The 21,500-nt window shown below is 40.5% G+C and overlaps 1 protein-coding gene across 1 annotated transcript; it reads right to left on the bottom strand.

The window, feature by feature from the left end:
• Positions 1-235: 235 nt before the first annotated feature.
• im:7147486 (zinc finger protein 628) lies at positions 236-19,761 on the bottom strand. The gene is made up of 2 exons (XM_013139266.4): positions 19,581-19,761; positions 236-5,480 (listed from the first exon to the last, which is right to left on the bottom strand). The coding sequence occupies exon 2, from the start codon at positions 5,409-5,411 to the stop codon at positions 2,307-2,309; it is 3,105 nt and encodes a 1,034-aa protein (XP_012994720.1). The 5' UTR covers positions 5,412-5,480; positions 19,581-19,761; the 3' UTR covers positions 236-2,306.
• Positions 19,762-21,500: the final 1,739 nt, after the last annotated feature.

Raw genomic sequence — 21,500 nt, 5'->3', positions numbered from 1 at the left:
TTTGAATGTACATTCGATGTACACGCTAGCAGCCTACACGTCTACACTGTCATAATGTGCGATTTGATTTATAGATTAATAGATCAGGACCTATATATTATTTTATTCTTTTATTGTTTTTTTATGGGGGGGGGGGGGGGGGGGGGGGGTGGTAGAGCTGGGGCTATAGCCACACTGCCTTTAACTATATTCATGGCACATCTAATTGAGTACAACAATGCACAAATCTTTCATATACGGTATTAATAGTTTTATTAACACAAGAAGCAACACACTACATGCTATTTGCTATACAGTTTTCATGGAAGTACTCAGATATATTCACTTACAATTGTTTTCTCCACAATGCACTGACAGCTACCACATCAATATAAAACCTTCAACATTTTTTGTACGACCTAAAATAGCACTTATTAACAATAAATTGCACATTTAAATGTTGAACAGGCCTAAACATCAGACTGTCACCATAGTTAACCAATGGATTTCAGTCTAAAATAAGTCCTCATAAAGACTCTACGAGCCAGAAGGATAAATACAATTAAACATACTTTACCAGCTGTCCATGCTGTTCCCTTTAATGGCAGGAAGTGTAGAAAAATATCCATATTGAAGTACTATTAACCCACTATTTAGCATGCAGATACTGCCATTACCTGGCAGATGCGCAAAACCATGTACAAACTTGTATGACTCAGTGTCACAATACTCAGTCTTGTGCACAGCTTTTGATAATGAATTCAGTCAATATTAATGAAGTCAGTCAATATAACGTTCCTGTGGATATGTTGCCTCATTTCCACCTGAGTGGGCAAGAGGTTAAGTATGTTGAAATTACATTTATTCAAAATTCTGGAGTTGTGATGGAACTTACAAAATTGAACAAACATCACACTAGTATTGCCGTTAGCATGCCAAAACAGTAACGTCAAACGAAAGCCAGGAGTTAAATAACATTTCATTTTTTATCGAGTTGGTCCTTAAACAGAGGTTACTACTTCTGTTTCACTCATTTCGAAGTAAGTCCCTCAAGTAAATGTCCTGCATCTTGTTTCTGTTGCAGGTATGGCAACCCCCACCCACCCATACCCCCAATTTCACCACTGCTTAAGGACTAATCTTACAGACCATGAGCAAAGTTAAAAATAATTTAATGTAACCTCTGGCTTATGGCAGACTACTGAAATGTTTTACCAAGCTAATTCTGAGCAAAACTAATGTATGTAACACCAGCATTGATAAAACCTACATCCCAGATAGCACACGTCTGCCCAGCATACGCACAATGTATACGCAGTACATGGAGAACATGTAGTATGGACAGCGTTTATACACTGGCAATAAGCCTTTTAAATGTATTTAGACTTCATGAATTCTACAGTTTGACATTGTTCATGTGAGCCAGACAATTTGTTTTCAATGTGAGAGGAAACACGGTGCTGATGTGCAAAGTTTACACATCAGCTTGCGTCACACATAACGCTGAACTCCTGTTATTACACACCTAGTGTAAAGTACGGCAGGATTACTTTGAACTGGATTTGACGAGCTATTCATATCTGTAAGTTTACACAACAAAATAATCTAGTGTTGAGAGACATGTCTCGGAAAATGTAGCGTAATGTAAATAAACTCTTGGTAAATGTGTTAGCGTCAATGACATGCTATTGTCATGTGGACATATCAGGTCACTGCAACACAACACATTTACAAAGATGTGCACTATGCCTTGCAAACATAGGCTTACCATCTTTATAACATTTCTTGGGCTTAACTAAAACCATCTGCAACTGGACAGACATTTTAAGAGATATTTACATGGTCAAATCACATTGAGATTATCGCCATCATAGTTCTCCTGTTGTGGTTAGCAATAGACAACAATGACAGATCAGCTTTATTTATGAACCCAACCCATGTGTCAACAGCTAATTCCCTACAGTTTGATATGTTGGCCAAAGGTGTGCATACTACCTGGGATGTGAGAGATGATAGTGAGTCTTCCACCTTTTGATTCTAAAAAGGTAGCTAGTGGAAGTTAAGAACAGGAACATCACTTTTTACAACACAATACTAGAGTTTACAACTATGATCAGGAAAGTGGGTCAAGTGAGAAATCTAAGATATCAAGGAAAGTCTATTGCTAAACAGTGAACATAGTCAAAGTAGTATAGTACAATACAATGATTATATATGGTTACAAGACAAAATTAAATTGCTCTAATTTAAACTCAATCGATCTTGCTTAAACCTTTTTTCTATAATGAATCTGTTCTCTAGGGATACATTTCCCATAGGATTCCTGCTCATCGTGTAACTGGTGCTGTGTCACCAGACAAAATGCGATGGACCTTTCTGCGGTGGTCTTTCAGTGACCGAAGGCTGGGATAGTGGCGCTGGCAGATGACGCAGCGAAATGAATTGGCCTTGGGCTGGTCATGTGTTTGCAGGTGTTTCTGGAGTCCCTCCACAGTGCCAAACCAGCGTACGCACACAGGGCAACGCATGGGTTTGAATGCAGGCTTGCACATTCCATTGAGCTGGTGAAACTTGAGGCTGAGGGCATTGGGAAAGTCCATGCTGCAGCGGGAACAGTGGTTTGCCTTTGCTGAACTGGCACCTCTGTCACCTTTGCACCGATTCAAGGAAAGGTGCTTGAGCAGTGCACCGCGACTGCAAAAGGTGTTGCTGCATCGTATGCATACACTGCGAGGCTGCTGCTTCCTAGGCTTCCGCAAAGGTTGTTGATTTGCCTGAGTGCGCTGCACTGGCGAAGTGTGTTGTTGAGGCACAGGTCGTTGTTTTGGCATAGGCTGCCGATGTTGAGGCGGCTGCTGTGGAAATCTCAGCAGAAGTGGTGGAGATCGCTGCAGTTGCATTTCCCCGTACATCTTGTGCCGAGGCTGCATGTGTACCTGCAGGTGGACTTCATAGTCTGCCCAGGAACTTAGTGTCTCACCACATGTAGGGCAGGTATAGGATTCCTGTGCATGCTTTTGCAAATGCTCTAGGAGAAGCCGTGGAGAAGTAAAGCCTGCGCCACACTCACATGTCACTCTCCTGGGGAGAACATTAGGTAACGACATAATACCCCAATTCTGCCCATTATCCTCCTGAGTTTTGCTCTTAGGTGCACTACTTTGTGCTCCGAGGCGTGGTGGCGCCTGGGCTACTGATATGCGCTGTTGTAAATGTCCATGATCATTCCTTGCCACAGTTTTACTTAACTGGCACTTCTTCCTATGAACCAGCAGGTTATCCTTGCGGTTAAAGCTCAGGCCACAGACATAGCAATCAAACTGGGGTTGACCCTTGTTCACTTTCTGTGCTGCCGCTTGGATGGCAGATTGTGGAAAAAATGCTCTATTTCCACACAGCCTTTGATGCTTTCTTAAAGTGGACCCTCGACTGTAAGTCTTCTGACATCTATAGCAGGGAAAACGTCTAACACCATCTTTAATGAAATAAGGCACGCCATCCTTTGTGGACTTGACATGACCCTGAGAAATGGGTTCTTGTAACACTAAGTCATCATCATCTTCTGCATCTACGGCCTCAATCAACACATCGATCTCAGAATCATCCAAAGGCATTGTCCATTCTCCTTCATCTCGCTCTCCTTGTTTTGAACTACCTGCTGTGTTGTCCCCATCACCTAAACCATCTTCAGCAGATGCTGATTCAATCTCTTTTGGTGTTACCTGCTTGGAAACTTTAGAATAGAAGGGTGAGAAGCTTTTAGGTGAGCCAGACCAGAGCAAATCAGGGAATTGAGGATGAGGCGTTGATTCTGCAGCAATCACCTCCTCCTTTATCTGACGAGTGATGTCAGGGCCCACAGCAATGCTTTTTGAGATCAGGGGCCCCTCATTTATACTTGTAACAGGATACTGTCCTTTCAAGTTTGCCCCAAATGTAGTGGTTTTGTACAAGTTGGAGTTTGTGGCATGCAGAGTATGACGGGGTGGTCCCTGACACTTGTGCACTTTGAGATTATAGCTACGGGCATAGCTGTGTTTGCACACTTGACAAAAGTAAGGTGTCCTAGCTTTAGCACTTAAGAAGCTTCTTTGTTGTTGTTTAAAGGTGCGGTCCTTCTGACTATAGAATGAAGCAGTCTTTTTAATAGAGGAGAACTTGCTCCCTACTGAGGTAAGGTGCTGGGGAGCAAGGGGACAAATGTGGTTATCTGGAAGGGGTGGTTTCCCAATCATCAGTTGTTTACAGTGACGACAACACTTCACTATTTCTTTCCTGTGTAAGGCATGATGTACTGTCAAACTGTTCAAGTCCTGAAAAACTCTCCGGCAGCGGCCACACTGATATCGCCCCTGTGTTTCACTGTTGCTAGAATCACAAAGTTTTTGGCGGGTTTCAAGAACTACCACAGGGCAGAAGGTCTGAGTCAAAGATATGATACCACTACTGCTAGATGGACGAGCTATTGACTTTGCACCAGACTTACTAAGCAGGTGTCTTAACTGGCCAACAGAATGCCCTGGAGTGGATGCTCCTGTTTGTTTGGATTCCGCTGTCACCTCCACAGGTATAACCTCTCTTTTAGGGATCACAAGTCGCTTATGTCTTAATGGGTACTGTTGAGAAGGTTGGAAACGTTTCATGTAGGCATTTGCTACCATCTTCATTATTGTCTTGTTTTTAGGTGCACCTGCAGCTTCAGAAGTTGCGCTGCTTGTAACGGGACAGTCTGTATCCTCAGTAGACTCATCTTGGATGGATTTTGTTGGAGGTTCCGGTGCAGCAACGTTTTTTTCAGGTTGGTCAAGAAAAGCAGGTTGCAAGTCTTGCTCAATTGGTTCTGGAGGCATGTTGTTTGGCTCTGGAGGTCTGGTCAGAGTAATAAACCCCTCTTTCTTGTCAATTTTAGGAACAGGCAATGTGCTATTAACCTTTGTGAGGAGTGAACACGGTATGGCTGGAGTTAAGGGTGTGGAATTGGAGGGGGGGCTAAGACCTAAAATTGATTGGTGCAGGTTTGGCTGACAGGAAACAGGTTGGGCAAGGTCACCTAGACTGCATTCTCCATGGTTTGAATCTCTGACATCAATCTCCTGGGTGTGCTGCTGGGGTGTTGAAACATGAGATCTTTTATGCTCCAGCATTTCATTAAAATCCTGAAACTCATCCCCACAATCACAAATAAAGAGAGAGGAAGCTTGGGTTTCTGGTTGTGCTTTGCAGCAGTGCTGGTCTAGGAGCTCCTTGTTTGAAAACACTTCGCCACAGTGACTGCAAGGGGGCTGCGCCTCAGTTACTGGTGGTTGCTTGTCATATTGAACAGCATGAGAAGCTTGGTGCACCAACAAGGATGCCAATCCTGTAAATGTGGATGAACAAGCCACACAGCGGTACATTTTCGGGGACGAGGTGCTTCCCTGAAGGCCAAGCATTGTGTTACAAGACTGCCACAGTAAAAAAGGAACGCTGTCTTCAACCGGCTGATCTTTGCTGTCAGTTTTCTGAAAGACAAAAAGCTTTGTCAGGATCATTTTAGAAAATTATTTTGGTAAAATGTGTAAATTAAAGCCAAACCAAGCAAAAGATACAGGATAGTTCATTTTTAAAATGACACTGTTTTAAAAACAGAAAACAGTTTAATATTTAATTTCCTGTTTGAAGAAATGTAACTAACATCCTGATCTGTAATTGTATATTTTAGGCATCTCCAAAACCTCAGCAATGACCAGATATTGAATAATGAGATGTTTCCTAGATATTCAGACAGAAGCAACATGGGAATGGAAAATGACACACTGCACTTCATAAGGATGTGTTTTGAATGGTTAGCAAGATCTGAAATACATTTCATTTTGTGAGGCCACCATTTTACATTGATCATTCTACAAGCAGTTTTGAGTGCAGTTGCAGTTGTCCTTATTTGATAGAGCAATTGGATGTATTTAATGATACTGATAAATGTTCAAGGTACAACATTTTCCATATTCTGAAAGAACAGTACTCTAGAGGGGTGGTACATACAACTCTGGCCCAGCCCAGCACCAAGGTGGGTTATTTCTATTTATTGTCAGGTATCTGCCTAGGATTTGGAAAAAATCAGAGACAATTGGAGAGTTAGTAGGAACTTGACATATTCTAAATGGACCAGTTACTTTCTCCTGCCAATACCATTGTTAAACATGTTCAGATACAGATGGAAGAACATGATTCCACAGCAGAACCACAACAGTTTACACAGGACCACAAAACAGTGGTTGTGGGAACACTGTTTTTGGCTGATGCCAATACGTTAGTCATACGGCAAAACAGCATAAATGTAAATTCTTATTTCAACAGGTAAATGTGTGTTTGTGATAGTTCGTTGGTGTGGTGTAAGTGGGATGAATGTGTCCTTAATATACAAAACGTGGTGATTCTCCATGACATATGTTCAGCGCATCTCCACTAGGGTTTGGAATCATTTCAATTTAATCGATTCTGATTCTGCTTCTGCCTAATGAACCCGGTTCTTATCAAATCCCGGTTCCAATTGCAACATTACTGGGAGAGAAGAAATAAACATTTTCCCAGAGAAAGAACATTTGCCAAAAAATTGCACATTTAGGCTACAATCAGTCAACTGTCAACATTGACAGGGTCCTGGAAGGTTTTTTCCCCTTCATTTAGAAAATAAAATAGAGATATTTGTAAGGAATGATCAACAAAAGCAATTACAAACCCAAACTATTTAAATAATAGAAAAATATAACCTAAATGAAGGAGCCTCAACCATAGCAAATGGATGTAACCCCTTCACCACAAATCTTCCACTTTCTTCTTGCTCATATTCCCGTTCATGGCTGAAGTGAAAGATTCTGTACTAGAGGGGGGTCAATGGGGTTGAACCGAAAGTCTAGTGGTGCGCTCTGATCTAAGACAAATATACATTACAATTATTTACAGACCTTCCATATGAAAGGCGAATGTCAGCTCATCTGTGTTAGATAATGGAGAGAACAGAACCAAGGGATACATGTTGTCTAGCTAAGTTAATTTTACTATGATAAGCAGGCTTTCTAGTTTTAAATTAAAAGCCAGCTGGATAGATTATATAAATTTACCCACAGACCAGTTGGTTGGTTATATATAATAATTATGATATTTTTATGTTCAACTAGCTAGCTTGTACATTAGTATAGTACGCTCACATTAGCTAGCTAGCTAATTTAGCTTGCCACCAGTGAGTATCCTCCACTTTGGCTAGCGCACTCTGGTTGCTATTGATGTTTAAGTGACAATAAGTGGATGTGCTAATTGAGTATTAATATTCAACTCCAAAATAAAAAAATAAGGAATAAAATTCCAATAGTATTATAGAGGAGGTTTGACAGCCCTACTGTGTTTTGTGTACCTTAGCGTGAGACGTTGTTACAGTTAGCGATATAACTGGGAGACCGCTATACATCGAACACATTTCATTCCTTCAAATTCCCACCGTTTTGAAGTAAATGCTTAATGATATCGGAAGTGCTTCCTCCCTTGCACTAAATATTTTTACTGAAGGGCTTACATTTTGCAGTGTCATAAAAAAAAAAACGTGACACTATGCCAAACTTTTGAGCGTTTGCTGTGGTCAGCCGTAGTCCAGGATGTAAACAGAAGTCTCTTCTCAGTTCTCAAGCGCTTGCTTTGTTGACATACTTCGTGAAATTACATGACATTAGGCCCGCCGTCCGCATAGCAGGTGCTGACAGATAAATGCAATTTTTCTGGAATGTAAAATGTGACTGAAATGCAAACATTAGGAGCCAAAGCAAAATCGAAATGCACGTCTTTTAGAATCCATGGTTCTTGGAAATTTGGAAACAGTTTTTCATACCCAACCTTCACCAGACACATTGCACTGGTCGGAAGGAAAATACGCATACATGGTGTTTTGTAAGAACAAGGAAAATATCCACACATAAACGGGACAATTTCCAAAGGCGATACAAAGATATGGATCTCTGAGACACATTTAAGCCACAAGTATGCAATTTGAAAGTACTTAAAAAAAAAAAAGGCAATGCACGTAATGATGTATGCAATGCATGTAAATGTAATGCGAAATACATGGGCAATATGATGAACCTAGCTACACACATAAAAGACATGGCATCAACCCCTTCTCCTAAACCAACACAGCTTCTGAAGAACCTTCTTAGGACAAGTACTTTACCCAGAAGTTGAACCACATAAGTGTGTTGTATAACATCTGCCATTTCTTATTTCATTTGTCGAGATATGAGGACTTAACGTTGTGGAAAATGATGGCTTTTGCAAAGAGATTAAAATGCTGGAGCCAAAGTATGCCATCCCTGGTAGACATCATTTTAGCACAAAATGCATACCCACACAGATACGCAAGCCCAAATCATAAAAGAAAGCAGAGAATTGCAATCATTACGGATGTTGTGTGCAACAGTTGGATGTTACCATTACTGCACACCACACTGACTCAGAATGGTGTGTGAAAAATTATGTATGGCAGATGCATATCCTGAATGAATCCCACACAGGGAAAAACCTTGGAGACATTTTGAGTTGTGCATGGAATGTGGAACAGAATATTTAAAACCCAGCCCTGGTTACAGATCATGTGGCCAATATGACAACAGCTGGAGTGGAGGTACACACCTGTCCCCCAAACTAAGCATTTGGCACACAATCAACTGGGCCGCACAGAATGGGTTTAAATGTATTGGAGCCTCTCAAGTACTGACTGGGTGTGGAGGTTTGTAGCCTTCTTTTACTGCAGTATCACAACCACAGCAGTTCTTCACCAGAAACAGAATTTGCTGGAACTCCCTGCACCCATGTTTAAACAGGAAATGGTGACCAGGTGGAACAGTTTATATGATGAAGCAGAGGTTTCTTGAACAGGCTGCTGTGTGTGCAACTCTCCTGCTTAAAGACCTGAGGGCCGGTGAAGTCCAGACTGAGTGAGACTGACTTCACAGCTCCATAAGCCTTCTTGACCAGCTGTTTGGACAGCTACTTTTAATCTAAATCTACCTTTAGATATCTCAAAGTATGCACCGGCACTAAGAGGACAAAGAATGCAATGGCTGATTTGTTTGGGGATGCCTTCAGTAGAACACTGAATCTGAAGTCAGTATAAAAATACAGTCAGTGGACCAGGGTGGAGATGCTCTACAATGGTGGAAGTCACTGGACTGCGTATCCTCTGTAGCCAGGTCTCGTAAAAACATCTCTCTGCATACCCGGAACACTGTCTTCTCTCCACAGCATTTGGATCAGCTGGTCTTTCTAAAGAAAAATCTGCCAAAGAAATCATGTGGTGTTGTACACATACGCATCACGGGTTATCACAGGATCTGGCCTTGGTAGGAGCCATGATGGAGACAATGCACAAAATGATGGCACTGCAAATGTGTTTTTTGTGGGAGGGACTCATGGTCCAGTGCATTTTTGTTTATCAAGCATTCAAGAAGTTACATTTTGATTAAAAAGTTGCCATTCAACCTACCTCATTGAGTCCACATATTACAAGGTGTTAAATACTGCAACTTACAATAGAACGTCAATGTATCATAGCGCATTGTATGAAGTTGTATAACAGCAACAATAGGAGAAATGTCAATATATTGAATCATTGCCCAGCGTATGGGTACAGTGCCGTATAGCGGTCATGCCTAAGGCTCACACCCGTAATATTTAGTACATTATGTCGGGGTGCTATCGTGAAATTTCACTTAAAATAAAGTGGTCATATTTTGGAATTGGTTGCCAAACATTTTCATTTGATCACTGCTGTAAGTCTGTAACCCATAGATATCACAAGGTGCTACACAAGACTAAGGGCATCATTAAATGCCAATGGACACATGGTGGGGCATGCTGACGTGATGGAAAAAAGGACATATGAGCAGTATACACAAAACAATGACATCCATTGCGATCCAAGTTTAAGTTGGGATGCACCAACAGACAACATTCATAAAACAACCGGCCAATGTTGTTACTGATGTTGTCATTTCTGTACCTGTGTACCCAAATGTTGCTTCTGAAGATGCATAAAATTTGAACGAATGCAAATTAAATTGTCTAATATCGTAATAACAAAACACAACGTCTGTTAACAAATGGAAAAAGTTATGTAATTCTGTAATTATCCATAATGAAAATGCCAGGAAATAACCGTAGTAAATAAAAGGTATTCGACTTCAACAAAACGGCAACAATAAAACAATAGGAGCAAAAGATAATTGTAAAAATTACTGGAGTATATTGAAAGCCTAGTCAGATAAAAGCACAATTGGTCCGAAATAACTGGCATAGTTTAAAGCAATCTATACAGCTTTCCTAAGATCAAAGTTACTAAATACCAGGAATTGGTACACAAAGCACTAGTGGTACAATGTCCCAACTATGACTTGCTTATCCAAGAATATCAACATTATTTACAGATTCATCATTTAATATTTATGCAAATCCAACTTAAGTAATTAAAATAATGGTCCCAAAGATGGTATCACAATGCTTCCTGGTATCACATGGGATCCATCCATACAACCGTTGTCAAACCTAGAGGCATATTTAAACACTTATTTTCATAGTATGTCAACTGGAGATTAATCATACATTGGGCGGCAATCGGGATTGGCCTATTGCTTTAAATATGACAAAATATTTCAGACCAATTGTGTTTGTCATCTGACCAGGTCCCCATCCATTTTTGTAATTATTTTTTTGCACATGTCATGTCCTTAATTAACATTTAAAAAAGTGAAAAACTTTTTTCATGCTACCACGAACTTAGAAATGTTTTACAGGTTATAACACAAAAGGCCTTTTCAGAGAACACGAAATAAGTTAACTTACACCTGTTCTGTAATAATGTAAGTAAATTAAGCCTTGAAAGTTGAAGCAAACAATTCCTACAAGTGTCCCAACATTTGTTGATTACTTACAATCCCTCTTGCCTGTATAAAAGCAGTGTTGGAACAGACAGTGTTATTACACCCACTTGTTTGGACAGTATAATACTGCAGGAAGTAGTCAATTGCTATCATAATAATGAAAACAAGGCAATTAATAAAAGGAAGACAGACAAGCATACGGCTCAAAAAAAATTAGGGAACACGTATAACAGTATAATCACAGTATAACACCTAGTCCAACTTCAGGGATATCAATCTGTCAAGTTAGGAAGCATAAGCGATTGTGAATCAATGTCAACTCTATTGGTGCAAATGAAAGTGACAACAGGTGCACTGAAGAGGTAACAGCAAGACAAAAAAAGGGAATGATTTTGAAGGTGGTGGCCACAGAAAATTGCTCTGTCCTTATCCTTCCTGACTGGTTCTTTTCTAGTTTTACATTTTGCCAGTGTCCTTGTCACTACTGGTAGCATGAGGCAGTACCTGCAGCCCATTCAAGTTGCACAGGTAGTCCAGCTCCTCCAGGATGGCATATCCATACGTGCCGTTACAAGAAGGTTTGCTGCGTCTCCCAGTATACAGTCCCAAAAGCATGGAGGAGACGGCCATTACACGAACAGAGCTGGACTGGGCTGAAGAAGGGCATCAACCCAGCAGCAGAACCAGTATGCTCCTTAGTGCGAGGAGGAACAGGAGGAGCACTGCCAGAGCCCTACAAAATGACCTCCAGAGGGCTACTGATGTGCATGTTTCTGACCAAACTGACAGAAACAGACTCCATGAGGGTGGCACGAGGGCCTGACATCTTCTAGTGGGACCTGTACTCACAGCCCAGGACCGTGCAGTTCGATTGGCATTCGCCAGAGAACACCAGAATTGGCAAGTCCGCTATTGGCGCCCCGTTCTCCTCACAGATGAGAGCAGGTTCACACTGAGCATGTGACAGAGGTGAAAATGTCTGGAGACACCGTGGTGAATGTTATGCTGCCTGCAAAATCATGCAGCATGACTGGTTTGGCTGTGGGTCAGTGATTGTCTGAGGACGCATATCCTTGGAAGGTCGCATAAACCACATGCTAGCCAATGGTACCCTGACTGCTGTTAGGCAAGCGGGATGAAATCCTCAGTCCCATCTTCAGACCTTATGCTGGTGCAGTGGGCCCTGGGTTCCTCCTGGTGCAGGACAACACCAGGCCTCATGAGGTCAGTTCCTGGATGTCGAAGGCACGTTTGCCAGACCTGGGACGTTATGCATCTGTGCACCTGACCCCGCCAAGTAGCACCGCAGGCTGTTGGAACAACCTGTGAGTTCAATTGTATTTAGATTTTTGGTGCGAGAATGAACCAAGCCCTCAATTAGTTGGACGATTTTGCTTTCCATTTACTATTGTAATGTAATTTTATTCTCAAAGAAATACACAATGTACAGAAAAGATTTTGATCTTTAATATATTTCCTTTACCAAGACCTGATGTGTGATTTAAGTGTTCCTTAAATTTCTTTGAGCAGTGTATATAGTATGCCAGACTAATATGCGAGAAGATTAGTAGAATGGGGAGAACAAGTATTTGATAACCTGCAAAATCGGCAGTGTTTCCCACTTACAAAGCATGTAGAGGTCTGTCATCTTTATCATAGGTACTATTCAACTGTGAGTGATGGAATCTAAAACAAAAATCCAGAAAATCACATAGTATGATTTTTAAGTAATTCATTTGCATTTTATTGCATAACTTAAGTATTTACATCAGAAAAGCAGAAATTTGATCATGCGATACATGGCCCCATCCATCCACCCCTCAATACGATGCAGTAGTCCTGTCCCCTTTGCAGAAAAGCATCCCCAAAGAATGATGTTTCCACCTCCATGTTTCACGGTTGGGATGGTGTTCTTGGGGTTGTACTCATCCTTCTCCTTCCTCCAAACATGGCGAGTGGAGTTTAGACCAAAAAGCTCTATTTTTGTCTCATCACACCACATGACCTTCTCCGATTCCTCCTCTGGATCATCCAGATGGTCATCGGCAAACTTCAGACGGGCCTGGACATGCGATGGCTTGAGCAGGGGGACCTTGCGTGCGCTGCAGGATTTTAATCCATGACGGCATAGTGTTACTAATGGTTTTCTTTGAGACTGTGGTCCCAGCTCTCTTCAGGGCATTGACCAGGTCCTGCCGTGTAATTCTGGGCTGATCCCTCACCTTCTTCATGATCATTGATGCCCCATGAGGTGAGATCTTGCATGGAGCCCCAGACCGAGGGAGATTGACCGTCATCTTGAACTTCTTCCATTTTCTAATGATTGCGCCAACAGTTGTTGCCTTCTCACCAAGCTCAGCAGTGTCGCAAATACTTGTTCTCCCCACTGTAGCTAGCAGCAGCCAGTCGAAATCACACGTTTGTTCACTAGCTTTGATGAAACCAGATCAGGATGGAATACAGACAATCCCCCTGACAGTATTGATGGCCAAACGAGGATTCATTAGCGTTATTTTAACAGCAGGATTTTATGCTGGCAGCACTCAGATTTTCTTTAATCACAATAAAAGCCATCATTGAAATGTATAAGGCAATATTAGTTAATCTAATCTGTAAAAAATTATAGACCAGAACAATATAGGAATGGACATTAAACATAAAATTACAGACTAGATTGTTAACTATATTGCCTTATATACACTCACCTAAAGGATTATTAGAAACACCTGTTCAATTTCTCATTAATGCAATTATCTAATCAACCAATCACATGGCAGTTGCTTCAATGCATTTAGGGGTGTGGTCATGGTCAAGACAATCTCCTGAACTCCAAACTGAATGTCAGAATGGGAAAGAAAGGTGATTTAAGCAATTTTGAGCGTGGTATGGTTGTTGGTGCCAGACGGGTCGGTCTGAGTTTTTCACAATCTGCTCAGTTACTGGGATTTTCACGCACAACCCTTTCTAGGGTTTACGAAGAATGGTGTGAAAAGGGAAAAACATCCAGTATGCGGCAGTCCTGTGGGCGAAAATGCTTGTTGATGCTAGAGGTCAGAGGAGAATGGGCCGACTGATTCAAGCTGATAGAAGAGCAACTTTGACTGAAATAAACACTTGTTACAACAGAGGTATGCAGCAAAGCATTTGTGAAGCCACAACACGCACAACCTTGAGGCGGATGGGCTACAACAGCAGAAGACCCCACCAGGTAACACTCATCTCCACTACAAATAGGAAAAAGAGGCTACAATTTGCACAAGCTCTGGTAGAGTCAGAATTTGGCGTAAACAGAATGAGAACATGGATCCAGTGTATATCTCAATTATGGCTTTAATTTTGAAAAAGAAAATCTGAGTTAGCACTGTTAGCATAATATCCTGCTGCTAGAAAAATGGTAATGAAACCTTGAATGTCCATCATTAGCTCAAAGAAATTATTTAATGTGTATTTTCCCTTTCCAATACGTCCTGGAAAAGCTAGCTTTTTATTAAGAGATACTATGATGTTTCTCACATCATATTCAGAAGTGGTTTCGGCTGCACATGGCCTCATCTCTGTTCTGACCCAGACTATAAATAATAGTCAGAGTCAAGTTTCAGCGCATCAGCAAGCACATGGTCAATGGCAACAGCAGACAGAGGTACAGGGATAGGTCCAAAGACACCCGAATTCCACCATTAACCAGGAGATGGCCAGATGCATATCAGTTGAGGGAGGTGGAAAGGAATGCAGTTGAGGAAGGTGGAATATGGTCCTTATGTATTGTTGAACTGTCTGTCTGTTAACACTCGCCAAGCGCCAAAAGTGGGTAGATTTTCCATTTGGTGAGTAAATCTCAGAAGGCTATACACCGCACTGGCAGGTAAATATTTGGACCAAAATGTAATAAAATGTAATGTAATAAAATATCTGGCATGATGGCTCTGAGAAAATTTCTCATGTTTGCATTACATTGAAACCCACACATGAGAAAATGTGTGCATTTTTGAAGGAATACAGTACTAAACAGTAAAAAACTCAAAGACGGTTGCCTTCCCCAAATCTTGCACCGCCTCTGTGTGTTGGCATGGTAAAACAATTTTGCGCTCATATGATAAATAGCATACCAGCAGTATACTGCAGTGAATGTGACCATAGGAGGAAACTTCTTCATATTGGTAGTGTTGCCAGATGGATAGGTTTCCACCACAATTGGGCTATTTTTAATGAGCTTGGGTGGGTCGATTTACAGATAGGGTTGTGTAGAACATATAGCGTTTGAATGGATTTCACGGTTTACTGTCAATGACCGGGCAACCTTGCATACAGGACCTTAATGGTCTTAAATTGCAGAAATGAGAAACATCTGAAAAACACGTGGATCCTAGTATTCTTTTACATCAAGCATAGCAAGATATTCAAATACAATTAACGCTGAAACTACATACAATCTGCATAACATTTGTTAGCGTTTCAGATATTTATTTTGCGTCTCAAGATCAGATAATTTTGTCATGCATTAACATCACGCCAAGTTTGAATATTTAGCTAAACAACAATAAGCATTGTATTAAACTGACTAACATTTCTTATAAAGTTTACTTCCACCAGAATTAAAATCAATGAACTGTATGGCTTTTGCCACTGGCCGTTTTAAAAGCTTATTAGCCTAAAATAGGCCTACTAGTATCTAAGTACTTGGAAAAGAAATAAGAATTGAGCAATTGCTAGCAAGACTGAAGACCAACTTTAGACTGACAAAGCTATTTCATTTCATGGAACAAATTTTTTTTCCATTTGTGAATGACATTGATACTACAACTATCAATATAGATGACAATAACTGACTTTTTCGTCCAGTGAAAATATGAGAGAATAGTGGATACACCAGAACCCTACCTAGTGCAGCTTACCTAATACCAGCGAGTACTTGGTATTGATACTTGGTATTGGCAAGTATCCAAATATAAATACATGTATTCGGTCTGGAATTGGTGAATCCAAACCTTTGACAAGTATATATATCTACAAACGTATTCACTCAATTCTGTTATGACAATGCTTTTTGGATGAGATTAGATGAATAACTTATAAATTGACAGTTTCTAGTTTGATTAACGCTCACCTGTTCATTGGAAATGACTGAACTTCCGTTGTTACACATATGCATGGCGGATTTGGTCTGGCCAAGGCGTTATTGTGTTGTGAATGCATCGTTTTGTTGTAAGCCCTTTCCATATCGCTACACATTTTTTATTTATGATGCATGTAAAAATAAAGGCTGATACATTCTGCTTATCCTGCCCTTTTCAAATTGTCAGACGATTATTTAGACAATAAATGTTACAAAAAATGCATGGAGGAAGATTTCATCTGATATTCAGCTACCAGGTCAGTAACTAACTTGTTGGCTATACAAATGTTCTGAACGTTTTGTTATGCTAGGTACTGCACGTTTGACAGCTCGCCGTGGCTGCCACTTGAGGATAACTTGCTAGTTACTTACAAACATTGTTACAGCTACAAAAAGCTCTACACAGCGCACTCTGTACAGATTTACCCCAACTGATGAATTCAAACAAGGCTACAACGACAACAATCTAACTATAGCTAATGTGTTAGATTCAAAATACAGCTCCGGAAACAATTAAGAGACCACTGCACCTTTTTCTTTCCTTTCCAAGGAAAGTTTTGAGTGAGGAACAGAAGCGATGAATTAGCATTCTGTTCCCCGCTCAAAACTTTCCCTTTTGACTTTTTTGGAAAGGAAAGAAAAAGGTGCAGTGATCCCTTAATTGTTACCGGAGCTGTACGCGGCTTTATCTGAACTTTTCAATACTTCATTGACATGGAAATGGACCAATAGTATTTGACAAAAACCAGACCCTCGGACGCTGTACAGTATACTGTGAGATGTTGCCGTACAGCGCTTGTCATGTTACTCATGGTGTTCTGTACAGTGTTTTGTCGCCCGTGATTTATTACCCGTCTTGTGAAAAGGCACATTTAACCACAAAACGTACAAGAAACCTCATTTATTCTCATATTATACAAATCCTTTTGTGATCAGGGCACCTAACAGCAAAATCTGTGCCTACCGAGTACAAACGTATGTAGGAGCCTACACTGCAGTTTGACAGCGTGACAACAAGCAGTATTTTATGAAGAGGCAAATGCCATCAGGGAATATCGTTGCCATGAAAGGGTGCACATGGTCTGCAACAATGCTCAGGTAGGTGGTATGTATCAAAGTAAAATCCACATGAATGGTTGGACTCAAGGTTTCCCAACAGAACATTGCACTGCCTCCGTCGGCTTGCCTCCTTGCCATAGCACATCCTGGTGCCATGTGTTCTCCAGGTAAGCGATGGACATGCACCCTGCCATCCACATGATGTAAAAGAAAACGTGACTGATCAGAACAGGCCACCACCTTCCATTGCTCAGTGGTCTAGTTCTGATGCTCACGTGCCCATTGTAGGCGCTTTTGGCAGTGGTCCACAGGGGTCAGCATGGGCACCTTGACTGGCCTGCGGCTATGCAGTCCCATTCGCAACAAACTGCGATGCATTGTATGTTCGGACACCTTTCTACTAGTACTAGCATTAACTTTATCAGCAATCTGAGCTACAGTAGCTCGTCTGTTGGATCAGACTACACGACCAGCCTTCGCTTTTCCTTTTTTGGACCACTTTTGATAGGTAGTGACCACTGCAGACCGGGACCACCCCACAAGGGCTGCAGTTTTGGAGATGCTCTTATCCAGTCATCTAGCTATCTCAATTTGGCCCATGTCAAAATTACACAGATCCTTACACTTGCAAATATTTCCTGCTTATAACACAAACTTTGAGGACAGAATGTTCACTTGCTGCCTAATATATTCCACCCACTGACAGGTGCCATGATACAGAGATTATCAGTATTATTCACTGTGTGGTTATAATGTTATGGCTAATCGGTGTATATTTGACAATTGAAATAGTTATGTAATAACATTCTGTCATTCATATTTAATAGTTCATTACTAAAACAAATCTGGGGAAGAATTGGTTTTCCCACACGACTTCTCCCCCTTCCAACATCACACTGTAGCCATTCCTTCCCCTCTGCCATTTTTTTTTTTTTAAAGAAACCGGTGTACCTCCGATACTTACTTATATCTTGTAGCGAGTCAAACTGTGAATGTCTCCACAGTGATTTAATTGGAAAGATTAGAAATTCAACTTAATTTGGGTATTTAAATCATATTAAACAGTACGTTATACTGTGAGTGTACGGAACAAAGTGAGTGCACTGTAGGTAGTTTGAGTGTGTGTAGAGCAGTGTATTTGGCAGCTTTGTGTTTGTTTTAGTCATTACAATAACGATAATGTAGACCATACTTTTTACAAATTATATTTAATATATTTACAAACATATTCACTTAATTCTGTTCTGGCAATTTTGGTTGATGCATTAGATGCATAACTTATTTATAAACTGACCGTTTCCGGTTTGATCAACCGGAACGTTTTGACGCACAAGTAGGAAAAATCCAACGCATGCAACACCCCAAACGCGACGCATCCGAAAAGGCTACGCATAGTCCTATACGTATTTCCATCATAATGCACTTGTTCATTGGAAATGACTGAACTTCCGTAGTTACGCATGGAGGATTTGGTCTGGCCAAGGCGTAAAACCTCAAATTTGCATAGTATCAAGTTTGATTTCGCACCAGCTCAGTTATGGGTCGTAAACAAGCCAACATTCATAGTGGTAACTTAAATTTTAAGGGATTCATATACATGATTGATTTACCATCACCTGACTTTTGTTTTAAACTAGGTAAAGGCTTCATTGAGCGATGGTGCAGAGGTAAATAATTGGTTTAAGGATAATTTAGGTTATGAAGAAATCGAATAAAACGCAGGGCCCGCCAGATATAAATTCATTTAAACCATATGCATACGAATTATTACACCAACACATGTTGCGAAACACAATGAACCTACCAAAGATGGCTTGACTTCCCTAAAAGTATGAACTTTGAACTTGACAGCAAGAGCGCGCTAAAAGGAAAACATGCACGACACGTTTACAATGACATTTGCTGTGGTAGCAAAATAGCATTTTACGCCATATTAGCCAGCCATTATCCCTGCCAAGTGGTTATAGTGTCACGGAACAGATAAAAACAATCAAAATATCTAGTAAGAAGCTATACACCTTTAGAAATGCCACGAGGTATGAGCTATCACTTCAGCGGCAGACGTAACGTTATCTAGCTAATTTAGCTACACCAGTCAACCATTGCACTCACTAGGTAGTTCCACAAAATCAATAACAATAAACTACTGGGTTTAAGCTACGGTTAGCTTGCATTAACCTCTGTCTAAAACGTGTAAACCCTAACCCAAACTGCATATGACTGAGGAAAGCCTTGGCATAGATGTGTAAGCATTAAGCAGTGAGTGAACAAAAGCCAGTTAGCATGCCAACAGGCTAGCCTTGTTAACAACACACCCTAAACATGGCTAGGTATAGTTATCCGACATGACTACCTCATGCTTGCAACAATACACTGCATATCTCCCAGGTGATTGTGAAAGTTCTGCTTATTACGCATACCAAGACAAACGAACAATAATCTGACAAGCTGTGGAAAATGTTAGCAACAATTTAGGTCATTCTTCTGAAGTGTGCTCGTCGTTCAAAGACAATATTCGGTTAACTTACCAGCAGTAATTAATAATTATTGCAGTATGTTGTGTCATCCATAGCCAGTTTCCTTCAATATCGACCAATTTGCATATTTAAGATGTTATTTGTAGCTGGCTAAACACGTTGCTGTTTTCGTGCATCGCGTTGATATGTTCTGCTGCACAGCTGTAGCAAAAAGGGATGCGTCCCAGGTCGTCTTCATCATTAGTCGTGCGAACGTGCCACTTATCCTCAGTGTGGCTCATGGCGTTGTTAGATCTGATCATTTGCGCAGCGTGGCTGTGTCAAAAACTGCATGGAACGTAACCAGTCTCTTTGGGGGCGTATTTTTTTTCTCCCACCTTAGAACTGGGAAGCCTGGATTGATGTATTCACTTCAGAACATTTCGCCCACTAGAGACTCGGAGGGTCGGCACAACAATAAAATAATAAATACAATATAATATTGCAATGTAGTATTCCCTGCCAAACGTACAGTGCAATCTTAAAGTCTTTGGACAGTGACACACAGGTATTGTAGTTTTTGGCTCTGCACTTTGGCACTGTTGCCTTGAAAATAAAAAATATCCAGCAGGTGAAAGCTTGCTGGATATTGAGAGTCTTCAGCTTGAGGGTCTTTACATCCATAAACAGTAAAATGTGCTAAAATGTCAGCCTGCTTGATACAAAAATGTTTACACCTGACTGTTCAGCTATTTCTTGACCAAGTGTTGTGGCATCGTTAGTTAGTGAACAAAAAAGCTAACAAAACGTCAAGACGGTATACTAGGTGTTGCATTTGCATTTGGAGTCTGTTGCTATTGTCTCAATCTGAGGAACAAAGCCAACAATGCAGGCCATCATGAGGCTGACAAAACTGAAAAAGGTCAATCAGAGACCAAAATAACATTAAGTGTGTCAAAATCAGTGTTTCCGCTGCGATCATTTCCACAGTATATATACAGCTCCAGAAAATTAAGAGACCACTGCACCTTTTTCTTTCCTTTCTAAAAAAGTCGAAAAGGTTTTGAGTGAGGAACAGAAGGGTTAAAATTAAGAGACCACTGTAAATTGAATGCTTGTCTTTTTTTATCCTGATGCTGTTCACAAAATAACACAATAGCCTAATAAATGTTATTTACTTTGTTAGTTTGAGTGGCAAAAGGCATTTTCTAATGACTGTACAATTTTGAACATTCAATAGGAATTCCATTACGATACGCCTATATTTTCATTCAAATGTTGATAATGAAAAAGAAACACACGTAATGTGATCGGCTATTTCTACAATAAAACGTTCTCTTTTAGTAGGTAATCTTACTACCGTGTAGTCAATTATATTTTCCCATTAGTCGCTAGCTGCACTGCACAGTTGTGTGCTTCCAGACTTCGCACCTGCGTAGTTATGGGTCATAAAAAAGCGATTCAAATCAAGTTTAAATGAATAAGAAATCATATCAGGCATTGTGTAAAAAAGATGATGGTACCATTACATCTCCTGTCCTACTTATTAGTAGGCTAATTCACTGCTGTATTCAGGATCAAAGGCCTATGCCGTATCCACACTTGTTTTCAGTAGGCACTTTGAGTGTACTTAATCACAACTACGTATGAAAGTATACTTTATTGGAGCTATACACAGTATACATTTTTCAGGCTGATGGGATGTTAAATTACAATGTTGATCAAATTATGTATTCACTATAATACGGAACACGCAAATGTTCCAAAATGTCATTAATAAGTTGGAAATACGCACCATCTTCAAGCTAGCTCTTTCGTGCACAGAGATAAATAGGCCAACATTCCAAATGTAAGAACAAGAGAACTGAGGATGCCACAACTGTCATGGGCTACAAATATAGGCTAATGCACTCGGCAGCTAGACAATTAAATAGCAATTTTTAAAACCATAATGCATTATAATGGCTAAGAAAATAATGTAAACCGATAAAT

Source organism: Esox lucius, chromosome 20 (assembly GCF_011004845.1).
Source record: "Esox lucius isolate fEsoLuc1 chromosome 20, fEsoLuc1.pri, whole genome shotgun sequence".
Classification (NCBI taxonomy): Eukaryota; Metazoa; Chordata; class Actinopteri; order Esociformes; family Esocidae; genus Esox; species Esox lucius.
This window is presented reverse-complemented; position numbering and strand designations above follow the sequence as displayed.